The sequence below is a fragment of the Colletotrichum siamense genome, assembly GCF_013390195.1.
Source record: "Colletotrichum siamense strain Cg363 chromosome Unknown KSG_Cg363_contig03, whole genome shotgun sequence".
NCBI lineage: Eukaryota > Fungi > Ascomycota > Sordariomycetes > Glomerellales > Glomerellaceae > Colletotrichum > Colletotrichum siamense.
The window spans coordinates 1316663-1336100 of record NW_023501016.1 but is presented as its reverse complement, the minus strand read 5'-3'; the positions used below and the strand labels follow the sequence as shown (position 1 = coordinate 1336100).

Sequence of the window (19438 nt, the reverse complement as noted above, 5' to 3'; positions counted from 1 at the left end):
TGTCTGGTTACAGAGGAATATTATGGTTTGGGAACATTCCTGATTATGAATTCAACCGGGAAGTGAACTGGCCTTTGCGTTGCAAATAGCCGTAACAACATGTCTGAAAGTGACTGGATTGGTAGTCCTGCATGCCATTATGCCTGCCTCAGCTCTGACAAGATGGCCATCTCTGTAGCGGTTCTTCTTATACCAAATGCTGGCAAACGACTTTCTTTGGGTTGCTTCCTGTTGTGTTCCCACAAGAACCAACCTAGTAGAACCAGTACTGTCAACGGAATGGTGAGAGCAAAGTAGATCCATATTTTTGGTGATAGCGAAGATCCTGTAACTTTGACATCAATATTGAATATCATTTGTACAAGTTGAAACCAGCCATGGTTTCTCTTACCTTCTTGAAAGTCAAAGAAGGTCATGCTAAAAATCGATGCCAGGAAGGTGCCTGGCAGGAATGTGGCTCCCAGCAGTGACAATGCTTTCATAGCCTTGCTGTCGCTCTTACTGTCATTTGACAACTGTCGCTGATCGCCGGCAATCTGAAGGTTAAGCTTTGAGTCATTCTGGGCGATTTCAGCAGTTATGAACGATACCTGAGTATGTGATCATATCAGTCAGCAGCCCAGAAATCGTTTGGTATGAGGATTGCCTTACCATGCTCCTTTGGATGTCCAAGCGTTCAATGGAAACGGAAGTATAGCTGTCAAGGCCAACGAGGCGAGCTCTTTGCAGGCTCAATCGATCTTGAAGACTGGAGTGAAGCCTTCTCATGTCTTCCGTCTTCTCATTGGAGGGGATGTTCGTCCAAAACGATTGCATGGCGTCTTCCGTCGCACCAAGTATCTTGAACCACAGGGCCGGGCGTTTATGCAAGACCAGCCTGTGGCACTCCGTTAGATCCCTCGCCACGGCTCTGAAATCAATCATGCCATCTTCGTAATAACTAGGTTCTCTTGCAGTAGCTTCAACTACACTGATGGCGTGTTCCAGTCGTGTGATCAAGCTGCGGGACTCTCGTTGATCAAGTTCAGTCTTCATCGAGATGAGATGGGAAAGAATGATGACTGGGAACAAAAGTGGATGCGAGGCCTCGCTGGCACAGTTCTCGAGGTCATCAATGCTGTCTGAAATGATAGATGTCGGGGTTCCTTTGACAAATGCCGTGACTTGTCGGCGTTCGAAGGAGTAGGAGAGGACCAATTGCCAACCTCTTGTCTTGTTTTTCTTGCGCATATCGTGCTTGCCGCAAATTATCTCTATGAATATGACTTCGTTAAATCATCGAAATTGTAAGACTGCACCGAACATGGGAGATGCATCTAAAACGCTTACGGAGATGGGGATCATTCCCATTGAGCATGGTATAGCGGTGCCAAAAAAGAGGTCCAACAATGCTCGTGAGCTCCACAGCCTGGAGAGGGAGCCTCATATCTCTGAGCATCGACTCGAAGAGGCTGGGATGTAATGAAAGCGTCGATGGGGTGAATGTGTGCGGATGCTCTGCGCCGATTTGCAGCCTAAATAGCGAGAGTATCCCGCGAACCAGCTTTAATGATTGATGGCCAGGCTTGAGACCACTTACAAAAAGCGAAGACTACTTGATGGTAGGGCTTGGCTAAAGCGAGAGCTTGGGTTGAATTCGCCCTGGACATATCTCAAACGTAAGCAGGTGTATCTTCCTAACTTCAAGTGGTAGAAATCGGAATGATTGCAGCCTAGTTGCTATCAACGGCGGCTACACAAGCACCTACCTCTGCGCGAAAGAATCTTGTCAATTGGGCATCAGAAAGAGGACCTTTGAACGTTTTGCCGTGGCCACCCTATTTCAAGAAGAACGTCAGTCTTGCAACAGGGAAGTATGTGATAGGTTGCGTCCAGCTCACATCATAGCTAAGGATTTCGAGGTAAGTTGTGGCTTCGCACACGTGAGTGCACTTGCGCAAATGCTTTTCAAACACTCTCTGTTCCATAGTTCAAAGCGGACCGCACAAGATCATGAACCAATATCTTCAGCCGAACTAGCTAGCTTCAAGCTCCAAAGCTAGCGTCCAACAGAGAGGCTCCAGGCTGCGACATTTTGCGAGCGGTGAGACATGTGCTCTGTTGATAGAGGCGGGGGTATCACACGTGATGTCAGCAGCGGCCTATCACGGCGCATATCAAATCCCTTGCACCTGTCGAGGTGCATATCTTGATGACAAGGGGCCGATCCCATTTAATAGGTGCCCTGAGGCGAGTAAAGATGGACTCAAAAGTTCCCCCGGAGGACTGAAACGAAACAATGCAGACGCCCGACGACTGAGCATTTCGATTCCAGAGCGAAGGCAACCAGGGCGCAATGTCAGGCCATCGGGCCACGAGTCGATCGGGGTTGTCTGTATTGGGCGCTTGGGGCTAATATCGAATGAGACCATGACGACTTCGTGCTGACCTTTTAGAACGTTGACCAATACACTCCGTTGCGTTGACAGCGTCCGCCCCCCCTTTTTGCCGAAATTACGCACGCATAATCCCTGTATATACATGAAAATTTGCCCAACGCCACGTAGATATTCGTAGTACGGCAATTGACCTATTCTGATGGCTTCAATTGATCTATTTCTATTGAATCTCATTATCTGAGGGCATCGTGATGCCTCCTAAACGCCGCCGCGCGGCTCGGCAGGCGGATGATGACCCTTCTGGGCATCGTCCGTCACCCATCGCCAACGGTACGCGGAAACAACGACGTATACAACAACTGGCACAGGACGCCGCCAGAGATCCTCCTCAACGCTCTGCCTCGCCGTCGATCAGGATCGTTACGCCCGCCGAGAGGGCTCGCCGGGCTGCCGCCGCCGAAGAGGCCGCCGAGGAGGCCGCCGAGGAGGTTATCGTCGCCGAGGCTGGACCCGAGACTAATGATTTGGTGGCGGCTGAGTCTACATCGCGAAGAAAGCGTGTACTTATAGCCCCTCCGTCATCACGAAGAGCTCCAAAAGCGTCCTCTCGCCAAAAAGCAACGACAACGCAGAGGAAGCGAAAGAAGGATCCGCCGCATACGATCCGGCTCCGAAGTACTCTGCCTTCGTCGATGCCACCGTTTCGACCAGACTCGACCCCAGTTAACCCAACCCCTCGTCAAACCACTCGATTTGCGGACGATACGCCTACGGCCCCTCGCCATAGCGCTGATGATACGTTTATGTCGTTCCACGATGTATTTGAAGAGGAGGACGATATGGGTAACGAGGAACCAACTCTGCTACAAATCCAGGTTACCCGTGGCCCAGCGCTCAAGGGTAACGGTTTACCTGTTCTCGATCTAACCATCGAGAGCATCGCGTATAACAGATTCAGTATTGCTCCTGTATTAGATGCGAATAGTAGAGACTGGGAGGCAGACAGCGGCGCCCAACTTGAGGCAGAAGTGGCTCACTCGTATATTGTGAAGAAGGCCAATATCGCTGTTGTCGTTGCTTGGAGGAAGCCCACCAACGCATCTAAACCAACACCAATCTTCACTCGGGTCTATCCGTCTACTGGAGGGGTCACTTGGCCAAGTATTCCATGGGTTGATATTGTCCCCTCTCTTGAACAAGCTGAAGAGAGGGGTGAAGTCCACCTCACCGTCAAGTGGCAATACAGCGCCGTACCAATCTCTGGTGGTATAGTGACTGGCGTACGAACGCCTCGAAAAGGTGGCCGAGCAGGCGTTTCAGCCGGCATGCAAGAGGCGATCGATCGTGAGGCTAACGATCCTGCAAACGTCGAGCGTCGGAAGGAGGGTATGCACAGACAACTTCTCCGTACGCACATCTGCCCAGAGTACCAGAGATGTAAGAATAGTTCGGGCGACGAGAAGTTCAACTGGTGCTATATACTAGGCCAGAAGCACTACAAGATCAAATCTCACCATATAGAGAAGTGGGCGAAGGCTATTATGACTGGACAGGCTGGCGTTGACAATATGGAACCACCTAAAGAACTGCTTGGTGAGATTCTTCACGACCAGTTTATAGAGGATCAGAAACGCCAGGGCAAGAGAAGTAAGAATATCGTGGAGGTTGATGATAACCAGGAGACGACAGTGATGACGGAAGAGAAGGCTGAAAATGCCGCACTTCCATCATCAGGGTCAAGATCTGGCCTAACCAACGCCAACAGCAACGCCATCGTCAATATATACGGCAACGCGGGGGCGCCAGATCGTCATCTTCAATATCCTAACCCATACGTACAGCTGCCGCCGCCGGCGCCGCCGCCGCCGGCATATTGGCCATATGCGAACATCTCACAGTATTCGTTGCCAACTCTTCCGCCATTGAACCTTCCAAGCACTCGTCAACCAAGTATCGCACTCCCGATTCGTTCGTCCTCGCCAGTGGTACCGGATTCGCCTCGAAAAGCTCTAGATCAAGTGGCCAGCTTCATCAAGTGGTTTATATCCGTCCGCGGCAAGCGATATAACGTCGACGAAGGGTTCAGAAAGAAGCTACAGAAACTGCGATCAGTAGACAGTAGCTTGCGGGCAATTCGCAAGTTACCAGATATTTGGTTTACTGAACAGGGTTTTACTCAAGATCTTACCGAAGATGTCAGGAACTCGATCAAATCCTTCATAGACAACAGCGCCTACTACGGAGGGCAGTCTGACGCCCTCTCCGACGTGGTATCTCACTCTGAACTTCATTCAAACCATCGAGAGTCAGAAGGAGATGTTTATACAAGAATATACGCTGGATTGCCAGGAGGGACGGCGGCGGCGCCAGTTGAAAACTCTGCGGCGCTAGTTTCAGGCGAGTTGGGGTCATCCCGACATATCGACGCCCTAGTGCCACGTCAATCCATCGAGCAAGAGATCCGTGGTACGCCAGTTGAAGTTGGTCGACGTGGTGAGTGTATATAGAGCTGTTTACTGTCGAATATGGCTAACTTTGTAGGCGTTTCGGAACTCTTTGGTTTCGTTTCGTCACCACTGCTGTCAGCGTCGCAGATGCTGCCCACGCAGTTACAGATCGAACAAGACGAAATCGAGCAAGGCGATGAGGACAATCAGATTGAAATCTCGAGTGATACGTCGTCAACAGAGACGTATTACTCGGAGGAGGATAACGAAGAAGAGTGATACAGCAAGAGTGGTGTGAAGTTTGACTGTATGCGCGATTTTTTTGCATGACGTGTTCAACCACGGAAAAGTCTACCCATAGCCGTAGATTCAACACTGCCGCTCTATACGTATAAAAGCAATAGAATTACTGTTATTTTGGATCTGCAAACAATACACTTCGGTCCATCCCGATACTGGTTAGGGGCAGTTGAAGTCTCTGACTATGGTTGAAGTCTCTGATCGTGATGACGTGTCATCATCACAAATCATCGTCACAAGCATCAACAACGCGTTTCAGCCGTTATACAGGCAAAATTGATATGTATACGTAGCTACCGACGAAAACAATGGACGACGGTATATTTTTTGTGTTCTGGTGCGCTTGTGGCTAACCTTTTGGCAATCTTGTTGGCTACAATCATGGATTTGATGATTGACCATCATATGACGACACGATTAAGATCTATTGCGCGCGAACGCACGATGAAAATTTGGATTGCTTGCTGATGTTCAATATTGGCAGCAAATCCTCCCTTTTATAGTTCGATATCGTCAAATATATGCTCTGTCCCATCAAAGTTGACGAACGAATGGCGGAAATGGCCCTCGATCTGGGGTAGACGATACCCAATCTCCATAGCGCAGTCACGTAGATATTCCATGAAATCCCGAGTGTCATTCTCATCGTTGTTCCACTTCGAATACGTCTTCCTGATGTATCGCTTTAGATCGCCGAAGTACTCTTCGATGGGGTTGAAGTCTGGTGAATACGGAGGCAGAAACTCGAGATGGACACCTGATACCCGGCATAAACCCTCGATTTCAGGTATACGATGGCAGGAGAGGTTATCCATAACGATGACAGAGTTTGGCTCTGGAAAACGCCCACATTTCGGGATAAGGCACTCCTGTAGCCAACGAAAGAACCCATCGCCGTCAGTCGTACCATAATACGTAGTCAAGTGTAGGATACCGCTCAACGTGAGGGCTGGCAGGATCTGTACGCGAGAGTTCTGAAACCGATCAATCTCTGCAGTTCGAAACGCAGCAAGCCCTTTCGGCGCCCATCCAGTCCTCCGTATCCCAGTATCCTTATTGACGCCGGATTCGTCGACGAATACCAGCTGGTCGGGGCGATATCGTCGTATACGGTACAAGTACTCGTATCGTAGTTCGTCACTTCGCTGAGCAGCAATAATCTTGGACTTCTTGTTCGTCCAGCCAGCTGAGTTTAACTGTCGACTGATTGCAGAACGACTGATCTGGATCTCGAAGGCTTCAAATAGGAAATCTTGCATCTCTTCAAGAGATAGATCGCTGCGGTACTGCAGTAGTTCAAGAAGCTCTGTACGATGCCATATTTCCATCTTTTGTCGACTCTGGCGGCACCTCTTATATCTCTGCACTTCGCCAGTGATATTACGTCGTGATCTATGTCGTCGAATCGTTCGTTCGGTACAGCCAACGATACTTGCCAGCTCGTGGGTCTTTTGGTCTTCGAATGGCAGTATCATCGCGATCGTCGATAGCTGTAGATTCGATATTCTGGGCGCCATTGTATCGTCGTCGTCGCCCGGCGTCTTTCTCGATGTATCTGATATAATAAACCACGGACATGTACTGACCAGCGGCAAACTGTAAGTAACAGGGCACAATCTATACAGCAGTAGACTCTTGCTCAATATCGTGAACAAGCTGAGCTATCAGGAGAGTCATTAATCCTGTTGACTGCCAAAGCATTTGCTCTGAAGAACCGTATCAAGCCCCTTGGTATGCTTATATATTACTCAGAGCCATACAAACCGTATGCTGAGTAGATATATAAAGTCATACAGCAGGTCTCTTCTTCTGTTCCTCAGCAAATGTCATCTTGATCTCTCATGACGAAAATAGACCTTTTGTTGGTCGAATGGTATGGGGATGAGGTGACTAGCTGGGTTGGCAATGCCTCGATGGGTAGATTGACTGCTACGGAAGCATGAAATACACACCTTATGTCTCTATCGTGTAGTTATACGTTTGAATACTACTGGGACTATAGTGATTGACGGCAATTGAGGTGTTGGTGATGACTTTGACGCGTTTTGCGTGCGATGCAGAGAAATGCGCGTCACAGCGTAAAATTGGCTTTTTTTCATGTTTTTGCATAAGCGGGGAAAAAAAAGGGGGGCGGACGCTGTCAACGCAACGGAGTGTACGAAGTGCACAGTGTTTTTTACCTTGTCTAGTGCAAAGACACAGTAGGAATCAACTGGTGTGAGGTTGATGGGCAATTTCCTTGGTATTCAAGTGACGCAGAGCCAGTGACGTCTGAATAACCAACTTAAGCATAGCGTGCAGCACTCGCTTAGCATGTTCAAGCAATGGAGGCCCTCCCTGATATTCAGGCCAAGCCCTAGAGGTCGAACATGAGTGGACTGTGCCGCATCTCAGCATTTCAGCACCGGCCAGTCCCTTCAGCCAGCAAAGTCAACAACCTCACTCATGGCCTTTAAGTAGGGGTGCTCTGTCGAAGCAGAAAATCATGACCGCGTCTGTTTGAACCACAGATGTTTCCAGCCTCGAACCTTCGCTCAACAGGTCACCCAACTCTACCGCGGCAATGCCTTCGTCAACCGTTCAAGGTGCTATTCTTGTGAATGCCGGCGATGTAACAACAACTTGGACCGCTCCACCATCATGCGCCACCAAACCAGTCACTGTCCAGCTTGGCAATGGCGTTGATGTTGGTCGGGGGGGTTGGCAAGAAAACTGCACTCTGGAAGACCCAGGCCCCTACGATGAATGTGTACCCGACGTCGGAATTGCGCTTCTTAATCTACTCCTCAACGCCACGAACATATCTACAAGGAGTCTTGTTTTTTACCATTCACCAGGACTTGTTTGCCCATCCGCATGGACTCCTGCCGGAACGGCCATCAGATACGATGCCACCTCGTACGACCTGAGCGGCGTCTTTGCCGACCCGACCCTGACGATCACCAAGACTGCAAGCTCTACCGAGACCCAAACTTTGTCTCAGATAACCCCCTACATGAATCCCGTCCCCAACATGGTCATGTCTGCTCTCGAGCCCGGAGAAACCGGAATTTGGTGCTGTCCTTGGTGAGTGAACTGCGCTTTCCCACAACTTGTCTCTTTTGCAGTGCCCCAGCTCGTTCTGGCTTTCATCGTCTAGACAGTCTGACTGATTGATGTACGTCACCCAGCGGCTACACAGCACAGCCGTTCGGCCCTGGCTGCTATTCCGAAGTACCCAGGAGCCTGTACACCGCAAATACTGCCTGTTCTGTCATCTTTCACCCCGCCGCTGCTACAAAGGTCAACGTTACATACACCTACCATGGTCGGACGATAACAACCGAGGATTTTTCATGGACCACGTGGACTGAGACTACGTATCCGACCACAGTAAGAGATGTTGCTGGGACTGGCTACCCAGATGCCTTGATCACCACTCAACCAGTCATACTGGTACACAAAGCGCAGGATGCAGTGGAGACAGGATCTCCACAATGCCCTGTTGTGACAAATTCGACATTGATTCTCGCGCGGCCAACATCCTCCGCAGAAAGCAGCTCAACATCCTCCGTAAAAGGCACCTCAACACCCACTACAAGCTCGCCCTCTCCAACAGACGCCACAGCGACAGGAACTTCGAAGGCGAAGGGGATTCCAAGGCTAGCATGTGGTGCCATGGTCGCATGGTGGATAGCTGTTTGTGTGATCAATACTTTGTAATGAATTAGGGACGTTTTAGAGGTTGGGCCAGTGCGGTTCGGTGCAAGTTTTACCTGTCCAATACCAAGTATCCTCTATCTACTTCACATCCAGTGTCGTATCAAACTTCTTCAATGGTGCCTGTTGCCAAGAAGATGTTCTTTGGGCACAGTTGGCTTAAGCTTTCCAACTTCATGTCGAACAAGGAGCCGATCTAGAGGGCCACGCACCCTGGGTAACATACATGGTGGCTAGGTATGTGTGGCACAGGAGGCAGATGTTTTCGGGAAGATCTTTCGTCTTCAAGTAGATTTTGTTCGCCATCCTCCTTTTTTTCCGCTGTCTTTTGTCTCCGTCAGGCGCAGCTGACGGGAGTCGGCATTACCGTGACGAATAGCCCGAAGGGATAGCTCCGTACCATCCGCCCCGGCCGACCGCTGCGGAATGTGGGCGGCACCCCGGAACAAAAACTCTAAGAAATTGACGAATTGCCCACCGCGGGCGACGCCGTGCAGTGCCACTTAGATTGAAACAAGCATTTCCTAGCGGCGGGACGACCTGTTTACCCTGCCCGAATTGTGGGATGCCTACCGGCTCCTTACTGCAATCAGATTGGGCGAAGATCCTGATTACGCGTGCGCCTGTCAGTAGGCAGCGTAATCCCCCTCATAGGCCAATCCCCTTGAATTTCGTCACCACGGGAGAAGCCACACCTTGGTCTATTCTTGGCGCTCTAGTTGGCTGGACGCGACTCCTTTACGGCTGTACGCGGAGGCGGATGTTTCCTGTTGCTATGTTTTTCATCTAGTTTCTGTTTCTTTACAGCAAAGGGGCGTTCTCCACAGCGATCTTCGGGCTGGTAGACTGGTATCCCCCAAGTAGGAAAGCTTGGTATACCTTATTGAGCCGCGCAACATCTCTTAATTCTATGGGGCTGAGTTACCTCGTGATGTGGGATAGTGATTGTCCCGGTGCGAAGCCCTCGGCAATCATCATTTCGACGGTAGAAACATCTTTACAGATTCTGTATATATCTTCCTTGTTGCCAAGATGCCCAGATGATCATGGCCTACCTGTTCATCCCAACTCTCCAGACACATCAACATGCGCTCGTTTACGTTACTGACTCTGGCCGCGGCTGCCGTCCCGACTCTGGCTGACACTCACTACTTCTACTCTGGTTTCTTCTCCGGCAGCACCATCGTCGGCGTCGAGTTCGACGATGAGACCTCCTCTCTCACCCTCGTTAACAACATCACCACCGATGCGTCGTCGGGATCAAAGTGGATCCATCTTGATGTAAGCTGGTGCTCCATATGTTGGTGTAGCGGCACGGCTAACAACTTGTCTAGTCCCGCCTGAAGAACCTCTACGTCGGTACTACAGGTTACTTCCAGAGCTACACTATCACCGACGACCTCAGCTTGGAGTACGCTAGCAACGTTAGCTTGTCGTCAAACTGTGAGTCCAGTCGTGAACTTGATGCCAGAACCTGAGTTGACTCCCAACAGGCTCCAACGCCAACTTTATCACCTCGTCCACGGACTCCCCCTACACCGTCTTCGGTACCCCCTACGGAGGTGGATGCTCTTCCTTGGCCATCACCGTCGACGACAATGGCGTCCTCCAGGAGGCTACTGCGAACGTTACCTACGACAGCGCCGCTGGCGTTCACGGAACCGACATGAGCCCTAACAACGACTTCATCTACTCTGCCGACGACATGGGCAACGCTGTCTGGGTGCACTCCTATGACAACACCACCGGTGAAGTCACCGAGGTTCAGTACCTTGCTGCTGCCGAGGGCTCTGATCCCCGCCACCTCGCCGTTCACCCCAACGGAGGCTGGGTCTACGTCGTCTACGAGGCAGCCAGCACGATCGCTTCCTACAAGCGTGATGCCACGACCGGCAAGCTGACCTTCACCAACACCACCTACCCTCTGCTGCCCGACGGTATGTTTCATCATGTTTGGGTTCGCCGAACACGCTTGCTAACTCCCACTCAGGATACACCAACTCTTCCTCCTACTGGGCCGACGAGGTCATGTTCTCCGTTCCCAGCAGCAACTCAAGCGCCACGGCGCCCAAGTACCTCATCGCTGCCACGCGATCCCGCACCGTTGGTATCCCAGGATACGTCTCGGCCTTTGCCCTCGACAGCTCCACCGGCGCTATCACCGAGCAGCTCTTCCTCCTCCCCACCACGAACAGCGGTGGTTCTGCGAACGCGGTCTCCCCTGCCAAGTTCAGCGAGGACTACTTTGGCATCACGGACAGCGGCTCGAACTTCCTGGAAGTATGGAAGATTGATGCTAGCGGCTCCTCTACGACTGCGGCAGCTGTTGCCCACCTCGGCCTGTCGTCTGGCCCGGCCAACATTGTTTGGTACAGCTAAATAGAGTCGTGGTCAGACATTAACTAGTGGAGGAAGTCATATATGAGGCATGTTCATAGCGTTTTGATCTTCATCAATACAAACAGTCTTGTATTCAACTATTGCTGTACCTTGCAATCTAACCTACTGAGCTGAGGCACCGAAAACAGCTGCTGGACGTGGCCTTGCAGTTGGTCTAGTGATCGGCGGAGAGCATCTTGATGACCACCAATCCCAGCCATTCTTTCTGTTCCACGTTGCTCTGATCAACGAGTCGAACGCTCGAAAATCATTTCTTGATAACTCCTTCTCAACGTTTAGCTCGCATGTCCCATTGTAGCGATTGTCCGGGCTGTTTGGCGCAACTGGGGTAGGGTCGTTATTCCCAAATTCCATCTTGCCGTCGCGTTCGGAAGACTCAATCCACGGGCTAGGGAGAAGGCCAGAGTCCAAGACAATGTAACGATCGGGGAACAGACGGTTTCTCATGTTTTCCAAACTTCTGAAAGGATGATTCAAGCATTGGACAGTATCGAAGTAGAAGTCGGTGAGATTCGTGAGCTTCGTGTGGATGCCGTTGAAAATGGTTTCCCACCTCCCTGAGAAAGTGTAAACACGGTCGTCGTTGAACGTGAAACCAAATGCGCCGTGCGGGCATCGTTCCCAATCATGGGTAGGCGTGCCCGACTTAGTCAGTAGTTCGCCATGGATACGCAGGTGAGAGACGATGCGGCAGTTGAGCAAGCGCAGAGTTGTCAAGGATGTCTGCGCCAAGACCCAGTTGAAGTGGTCATGGTGGGAAATGACGAAATTGATGAGGTTGAGCGTCTTGAGATGCGGGAATTCCAGTCCCTTTCCATCAAAGTAACCAGGAGCAGTTCCCCAGTACTCTTGAAAGCCAAGAGTCAATGTCGTCAGAGAGTCGGAGAATTTTGGCAAGATCTCCTTTTGTAGGTGAGGTTCGAATAGCCATCGCTCCTTGCAATAAAGGTCGTGGTCGGGACCGTGCTCGTTGCATTCTTCCAGAACCAGGAGATCCAGCCGAGTGATATGTTTGACTATGTCTGCCATCTCCGACGTAACCAGGCTTTCGAGGGAAGTATTTTGCACGTTCTCCAGTCTCAGCCATCGTATGTTGGTGGCATCTGAATCCTTAGCCCGGGTTGCCATCGCGTTGAAGACCGTCTTGAGAGTTGCGGATCGAGCACCAAGAGGCTCAACGCCGTCCTCCCACCCATCATCCCAAGCCGTAGACTCTACCCTTTCCCCTCGGCATTTGTCGCCGAAGTGCAGGTGCAACATTCTCAAGTTCTTCAATTCAGTGATACGGGCCACAGCATTAGTGAATCGTGGGAACTCGCCCTTGTTCTTCCAGTCCTCCCAGATCTCCCAGTCACCGTCATTTGCCAAATCTTCGGGGGTACTCCTGATCACCGCGCACTGAGCCACGTTGCGGATGATGTCGTTGTCGACCATCTTGTTCCAGATTCGGAATTCGCTGCTGTCTGCTTCTTCTACATCTTCATCCTCGTCAAAGTCGGCTTCCGGGGCATCATGGTGTACGAGCGTGATTGTCTCGAAGAGATGAGGTGTCGCAAGCGTGTTCCATTTCCGGCACACCAATCGGGCGTTGGCGATGTCATGGTCGCCGTGCGCAAATTCGCCGTACTCACCCTTCTCGTCGAAGAGCGATCGAAGGATAAGACCCAGCACCTCTGTCGGGAAATCGTTCAGTTCCATGGTGTGATTACTGTGATAAGTGTAAACAAGGAGAAAAAACTCGACCTCACTGTCATCCGCAGAAGTGCAGTTCAGCTGGCTTGATATATGAGAAGGCAGCCCCCACTTAGTCGCGAGCCTAGCTTCAGGGGTCTGCAGGCAGCACTGTGGCAGCCTAGAGCTGCCAAAGGATTGAGAGGCACAGAGCTTGGCTATGCTAAGTCTAATACAGCTTTCCGATTTTACCGCGCCTCAATGGCGTTCTAAAGCTATGACATTAAAGGCTGAAGGTTGACCAATTATGTTTCTATAGCTTCAAGAGACCCAGGCCGATATTTTCGTGGCTATCTTGCAATTCGTCTACTCCTATTTAATGTCATGACGTGTGGCGACCCTGGATGTTCCAGTAGGTCAGGTTCCTCACAAAATACGCTGGGCTAGTGGCCACGGGAATAACTAAAGCCGCGTTGATGTTGCCGAGTACAGAGGTTAGGACACTGAAAATAGACGCCACACGTTAAAACCACATGTTCTGAGAAAAGCGACATGACTGGAAAAACGCATTTATGTCGTTGGTTCCGATGCTGGTTTAATTTCATCTAAGTTTCGACATTCTTCGTGATCCAGAAGTCTGTATGAATCTGCACCATCGCTCAAGGCAGATATTCAGGTCGAACCCGGGAGTCTACCAGCCTGCGAGAAGGCCTAAAGCCCCCACTAACGGGCTCTGTCTCGGGCTTGTTCCGCCAGGCTTTCGAGGCCAGCTCCCGGACATCCTGCATGAGACCCTCGGGATGCTCCAGCGCAGCAAAGTGGCCAGCATCATCGCGTTCTGCGAATAGTTAGAAAACCAGATGACAGTCTTTCTGATCTATCCTCTTTGCTCACCTTTGTAGAAAACAAGGTTGCCGGTTCTTTCTACAGCGCGCTTCGAACCTGGCTCGGTGTCCCACAAGAACGAAGTGTATCCAAAAGGCACCTTGATCCGGTTTTCCTCTTTCAGCGCAAACTCGGGGAACTTGTCATGGGTCGGGCTCTCAAAGTAAGGCAAGGTCGAGGGTAGGATGCATCCGGTGAAGAAGTACAGCGATGCGGTCGTCAGGATCGCCTTCGTCCAGAAGGGCTTCTTCTGGTTCTCAGGGTTGGCTGCTTCGTTGTACTTTTCGCCAACCCACATCAAAATACCCATTGGATTGTCGTGCAATGCGATTCCGATGGTATGAGGCTAAAATGCATGCGTTAGAATGAATTTCAGGGGCTCGATAGAAAAGGGTCTGCATTGAAGATACTCACTCGGCTTCTCATGCAAACCGCATAGCCCATATGGCTCTTGAGCCAATCTTTATTCCTCTCCGCCACTTTCTTCTCCCGCTCAGAGTATTCCACGCCCTCAGGCATCGGGCTCGGGGCGAAGTTGAGATGCACGAGCTTGCAAGAGTCGGTGTACTTGGCCCCCAATTCACGACCAACAAACGATCCCCAATCGCCGCACTGCACCATGTACTGATCGTATCCTAGCTTTTTCATGAGCTTGTCGAAGACTCGCGCGTTGTCCTGGAGCTTCCAACCAGCGCGTGGTGGCCAAGACGACCAGCAGAAGCCAGGCATGCTAGGAGAGATCACATGGAAGGCCTGGTCGTCAGGGTTGCTTGGGCGTGTGAGCGGCTCCCAGACCTGGCTAAATTCCCAGAACGAGCCAGGCCAGCCGTGTATGGTGAGAAGGGGAATCGCGTTGGCATTCTCCGACTTGGCATGTGCGAAGTGGATCTTCAAGTCTTCGATGGTGATGATGTGGTGTGGAACCCTGTTCATCTCTTCCTGGACTTCATACCAGTCGAAATCGTTGGTCCAGGCATTGTACAGATTCTCAGCCCAGCCATACTCAGGCCCTAGGAGTCATAGTCAGCCAGGCTTGGCTTTAATGTTCATATATACAGTGATCTCACCGTAGTTTTTACCCGCATCGGGAACAACTGGTCGTCCTGGCAGTCGTGTGTCCTTCAGCTTGCGTCGCAGACGGTCAACCTCTTCCCGCGAAATATCAACTTTAAAGTCTTGGATCTCGGACATGATTTAAACTGTTGGTTTGCACGAATCCTTGAAGATGAGAAGTCCAAAATAGCAGTGTAGAGTAGGTGTGCTGGGAGTTCAAGCAACCCCTCTCGATGACATCGGATGAACACATGTTTCAATGGTGATGTAATCACGACAGAGCGACCTAGTTCCAAATTGGCGTGGGACGCTAGGTTGCCCAAGCATGCTCACTCAGTGTGGGCATTGGAGTGCTTCTGTTGGTGTATCTACGTCTGGAAATTCGGCTTTTGGCCGGTAATGAGAGGGTCAATCTCAATCATGAAGAAAAATAGTGTCGCCGGATGTTGTAGTTAAATGTGTTCCCGTGTAAAGACCGATTCTCCGATCTTACAGTGGTCGCGGAGCTCCGCGAGTTGCTGGACGCCATCCAGTGGTTCAAGTGGATCTCTTCGGGGGATGCTCCGGCAGCATGTCCGTGCTTCCACACCCTTGCCATGTCTTTGGTCTGGTCGAAGTCAGGTTCTGTGCGCCCGCCAGCGCGTTTCGGTTCATGTTAAGATGTTCTACGAGGTGTGAGAAAACGACACCTAATAACTTCGATGATTTCCAGTCATCTGTGGCAGCGGGTTAATAAACAGCACATGCACGGCGAGGGTGAAGTTTCAATACATTCAGGGTGATATCCCGCCCTGTTGGCAGCGCCGTGTGAATAAACTCGACAGCTGTCTCCCCAAATGGGATCGAACACACGTGGGATCGCGCTAAAATAACAGTCTATGCCGTTGACAAGACGGTTCCTGTTTTTGAGATTCTCTGCTCATTGGAGCAAGCCATGGGACGACCGGCGAAAGGGTCCCGTCCGACGGCCGCTAAAATCGCCGACCTCCCAGTGTGGGAGCCGGAACTTGGTTCCCGATACCGAAACCGAGGCCACAATCTCTAAAGGGGTCGCGTCGTGGAGTCTTTAAATGCCAAGCTGGGTCTCAATCGTGCCAGGGGCCTAAGATATTAGCAAAAAATCCGAGAATTACGACTTATTCGTACCCGTACGTATGCAAAGGGCACTTTTCGCCTAAGTTGCTTCAGTGTTATTCGTACAATAGCCAATTGTGACGACGATTACTGAACAAGGCCGGCCCCTACGACAGCGATAAAAACCACACATCCGCAGGCCCAGGATCCAAACCCCGCGGGCTCCGCGGAAACCACGGCGCATATTGAGCAACAGAGGGTGCACAATGAAGATCGCCAGCATCGATTTATCAGCATAATTGAGTCTCGGACAACTAAACGGACAATTGGTGTCCTAAAACAGGTGGTTTTGCAGAATTTTGTTCAGGAAAGCACTGCGTTGTGGTCGCCGACAACAACAGTGCCCGAGCGGTCACCGAGAGAGTATTCATGGTCATATCCTTCCCACCTCCATCCAGATCTTTCGAACCGATGAGTTCTTGAAATGAGGAGTTATATATGTCGAAAATCGGTTTGTTCAGAGTTGAAGGCTTTTGCAGTCACGCGTCACTCTCAATTTCTACCCAGGCTATATCGTCATGATCATTCTCATTGCGGGAATCACTGGCAGCCTAGGGCGTCGTTTAGCAAGAGCTGCTAGGGCGCGCGGCTTGTCAGTTCGGGGTTTGGGCCGTGACCCCGCGAAACTGGAGGCCGACCTTCATCGGGGATTGGAATCCTTCGTCACAATTCAGAACTACTACGATATTCCGGCCTTAGACACAGCTGTCACAGGAGTTGATGCTGTCGTTTGCGCTTACACGCCAAACCCGATACTCGACCTCGATGCAAATCTTTTACTTCTGCGCGCTGCTGAGCGTGCGCACGTCAAAATATTCATCGCATCCTCTTGGAATAATGACTGGACGAGAATCAAGTTTGGAGAATTCGAACACTACGACTCGCACATCGCTTTTGAGCAACAAGCGGCAATGACAAGCCCCATCAACCCGGTGTACATCTTTACAGGGGTATTTGCGGACTTGCTATACACTCCATACGGACCCGGCGGATTTGATATTACTGGAGACATACCCGTCATGAAGTACTGGGGGGATGGAAACAAGCAGCTTCACTCTTGGACGGAGCAGGATGATGCAGCGGCTTGGACCATCGAGATCCTCCTAAACGGAGAGGGCGTCAGGGAAGGCAAGGGCGGTTTCTTCAGGATACGATCCGGGGAGCATACCATCGAGGACCTAGCGTTGATATACGAGGAAGCAACTGGAACCTATGTCGAAGTAAGGCGCCAGGGTGACTTGATGGATCTAGCCAACGAGGTCGCTGGCATGCGCAGGGAGAAGGGCCGGGCAAGATACATTGAGTATCTTCCTCAAACGGCCGCACTCATAGCTGATCAGGGGCTTTGGAAGATGAAGGATACCTTGTCGTTGGAACATATTCGTAGGCCAACTGCTTTAGAACAACATCTTAGGGAGAGATTTCGACAATAACCAGCGATGTTTCAAGGGTCACCATATGAGACATTACTATTCATCTCATCACATGATCTCAGAAGTCAAATGATCTAACCAGTAAACCCGTTAATTGACTTGGTCCAAAGCCCGGTCAGTTTGCAAAGTGTAAGGACGAACAAGGTTGTGACGTATCTGCTGACCCTGTAATTTCACTTAATTGCAGCCCTAACTGCAGTCCAGGGTTACAACGATAACGCTCTTAATGATCCTTGGACTTGAGGAATTCCTCAATTCCATCATACGTCCAGTTGAATCTCATTCTCTGTAAGATGACTTCGGGTGAAACCTTGGCAGCTGCAACCCTTGAGTTCAGTTGAACCTGAGAAGCTCTCGGTCGCCTCACACTATCCCATGTCTTCAATACCCCAGCGAGGTCATTGGACGTAAGACCTGGTCGCAAGAAAAGTCTAAGGGCTTCAGCATCCTCAAGTGCTTGATTTGCACCTTGACCCTGGTAAGGTACCATGGGATGAGCGGCATCTCCGATAAGTGCCACGTGCCCTCTTGCATAAGAAGGAAGGGGATCAGCGTCTCTTAACTGATAAAGCTTGACATTTGAAAGACTCCTTCAAGGTCGCATTGGTCAGCACGCGAGGCATGGTTGCAGTGTAGAATGAGTAATTGGCTGTTTTCTTACCTCATGATGGTGTGCAGCCACGGCGGAAAGTCTTCAAAATGGCGAATCATCTCCTCAAGGTCGCCATCTTGAGTCCACGACTCTTGACTCTGTTGTTTGAGAATAGAGTCCGGGACAGCACAGGCGAAATTCATGATTTCTCTGTTTCTGCATGGATAGATGACAGCATTCCTGTTAGACCCATCTGCCGCAATGAATGAGGCCAAGAATGTCCCGTCTTCAGACTTCAAAGCATCTGGTATTTCTCCAAGAAGTTCCGTTACCTGGGAGAGAGGAACTGTGAAACGGTACAGTGAGATGTTGGCTGGCACTGGCGGTGGATGTTCCAGCCCGACAACAGCTGCCCGTGTCTTTGAGTGGATGCCATCAGCACCTTTTTGAGTCATGTTAGTTTCTACCTATAAAGCAATGCGAGAGTGATTCATACCGATTATCAAGTCAGCTTCAACTATCGATCCGTCCCCCAGCTGGATCAAACCATTTTCAGGGTCAACATTCTCAACACGTGACATAAAAACGATCTTTGCTGGCTTTCCAGGCCATTCCGATCCCTCGCCGGTCGCGGCCTCAAAAAGGGCGTCTTTCAAATCCTGTCGGTGGACCATCCACCACTCAGAACCGAAAGCCTTGGCACAGTCCATTCGAGATTCTTTGAGTAAAGCTCCAGTTTGGTCGAAAGTGCGAAAGCCGCTCGACACAACAGCCTTCAGAGACTCTTTGTCCAGTCCCAAAGACTTTGCCATTTTTGTGCCGTTAGGCCCAAGACCAACGGCTGCTCCAGCCTCAGCTGTGTCGGACGCGTTGCGCTCGTAGACAGTAACATCATGTTGCTCGCGGAGAACTCGAGCCGCTGCAAGGCCGGCTATGCCGCCTCCAATTATGGCGACTCGCAGAGGCGTATGCTCAGTCATTTTGATGAAATCTGTTGATTACTCTGGTTTCAAGCAGAACAGTCGCGTTTAGGTTGACTTCTTGAAGATGACATTTGCGTAGAGAGGGATGCTCAGTACACGGGCTTGATGAAGTCACATGTTCCACACTTAGAATGACGAGATTTGATATCTCATGACTCAAAGTTCTCATCGGCCTCCATCCCACTCGGCTTGAATAAACTAGTTCATACATCTCGGCCAAAATGAAGCCATCTGTTTCCGTGAGTTTTGATGGCCCAAGCTAAACTTCGCGTCGCCGGCCTTTCCGGCTGCCCCACCCGGATTTCGGATTCCGGAAATCGGAACCCACAAGCTGACATCGCATCCATGAGAATTGCTCCGAGTTGCACGCGGGAATCTTGCCGGAGATTTAGCATTGTGTCTTGGCTCGTCGATCTTCCGTTCCCGTTAGAAAGTGGTCGATCATCCGGCCAGGGTGGCCGCA

The 19438-nt window shown here is 50.7% G+C and overlaps 8 protein-coding genes across 8 annotated transcripts; 3 read left to right on the top strand and 5 right to left on the bottom strand.

Moving 5' to 3' along the window:
- Positions 1 to 137: 137 nt before the first annotated feature.
- On the bottom strand, positions 138 to 1230 carry CGCS363_v004361 (uncharacterized protein; the record flags this gene model as incomplete). Its single annotated transcript, XM_036636210.1, has 3 exons — positions 138 to 325; positions 392 to 590; positions 652 to 1230. 3 exons carry the CDS (start codon positions 1228 to 1230, stop codon positions 138 to 140), a joined length of 966 nt encoding a protein of 321 aa, XP_036497128.1.
- A 4392-nt stretch (positions 1231 to 5622) lies between these two features.
- On the bottom strand, positions 5623 to 6453 carry CGCS363_v004360 (uncharacterized protein; the record flags this gene model as incomplete). The annotated part of the gene is made up of 1 exon (XM_036636209.1): positions 5623 to 6453. The coding sequence occupies one exon, from the start codon at positions 6451 to 6453 to the stop codon at positions 5623 to 5625; it is 831 nt and encodes a 276-aa protein (XP_036497129.1).
- A 1235-nt stretch (positions 6454 to 7688) lies between these two features.
- On the top strand, positions 7689 to 8195 carry CGCS363_v004359 (uncharacterized protein; the record flags this gene model as incomplete). Its single annotated transcript, XM_036636208.1, has 1 exon — positions 7689 to 8195. One exon carries the CDS (start codon positions 7689 to 7691, stop codon positions 8193 to 8195), a length of 507 nt encoding a protein of 168 aa, XP_036498235.1.
- A 1715-nt stretch (positions 8196 to 9910) lies between these two features.
- On the top strand, positions 9911 to 11203 carry CGCS363_v004358 (Carboxy-cis,cis-muconate cyclase; the record flags this gene model as incomplete). The annotated part of the gene is made up of 4 exons (XM_036636207.1): positions 9911 to 10105; positions 10159 to 10267; positions 10318 to 10761; positions 10815 to 11203. 4 exons carry the CDS (start codon positions 9911 to 9913, stop codon positions 11201 to 11203), a joined length of 1137 nt encoding a protein of 378 aa, XP_036498234.1.
- Positions 11204 to 11326: 123 nt separating this feature from the next.
- On the bottom strand, positions 11327 to 12922 carry CGCS363_v004357 (uncharacterized protein; the record flags this gene model as incomplete). Its single annotated transcript, XM_036636206.1, has 1 exon — positions 11327 to 12922. One exon carries the CDS (start codon positions 12920 to 12922, stop codon positions 11327 to 11329), a length of 1596 nt encoding a protein of 531 aa, XP_036498231.1.
- A 632-nt stretch (positions 12923 to 13554) lies between these two features.
- Positions 13555 to 14971, bottom strand: CGCS363_v004356 (putative epoxide hydrolase; the record flags this gene model as incomplete). The annotated part of the gene is made up of 4 exons (XM_036636205.1): positions 13555 to 13733; positions 13790 to 14126; positions 14195 to 14790; positions 14848 to 14971. 4 exons carry the CDS (start codon positions 14969 to 14971, stop codon positions 13555 to 13557), a joined length of 1236 nt encoding a protein of 411 aa, XP_036498230.1.
- A 1514-nt stretch (positions 14972 to 16485) lies between these two features.
- On the top strand, positions 16486 to 17400 carry CGCS363_v004355 (uncharacterized protein; the record flags this gene model as incomplete). The annotated part of the gene is made up of 1 exon (XM_036636204.1): positions 16486 to 17400. The coding sequence occupies one exon, from the start codon at positions 16486 to 16488 to the stop codon at positions 17398 to 17400; it is 915 nt and encodes a 304-aa protein (XP_036498233.1).
- A 223-nt stretch (positions 17401 to 17623) lies between these two features.
- Positions 17624 to 18972, bottom strand: OpS4-8 (FAD-dependent monooxygenase OpS4; the record flags this gene model as incomplete). The annotated part of the gene is made up of 3 exons (XM_036636203.1): positions 17624 to 17831; positions 18062 to 18434; positions 18489 to 18972. The coding sequence occupies 3 exons, from the start codon at positions 18970 to 18972 to the stop codon at positions 17624 to 17626; spliced, it is 1065 nt and encodes a 354-aa protein (XP_036498232.1).
- Between the last annotated feature and the right edge of the window lie 466 nt (positions 18973 to 19438).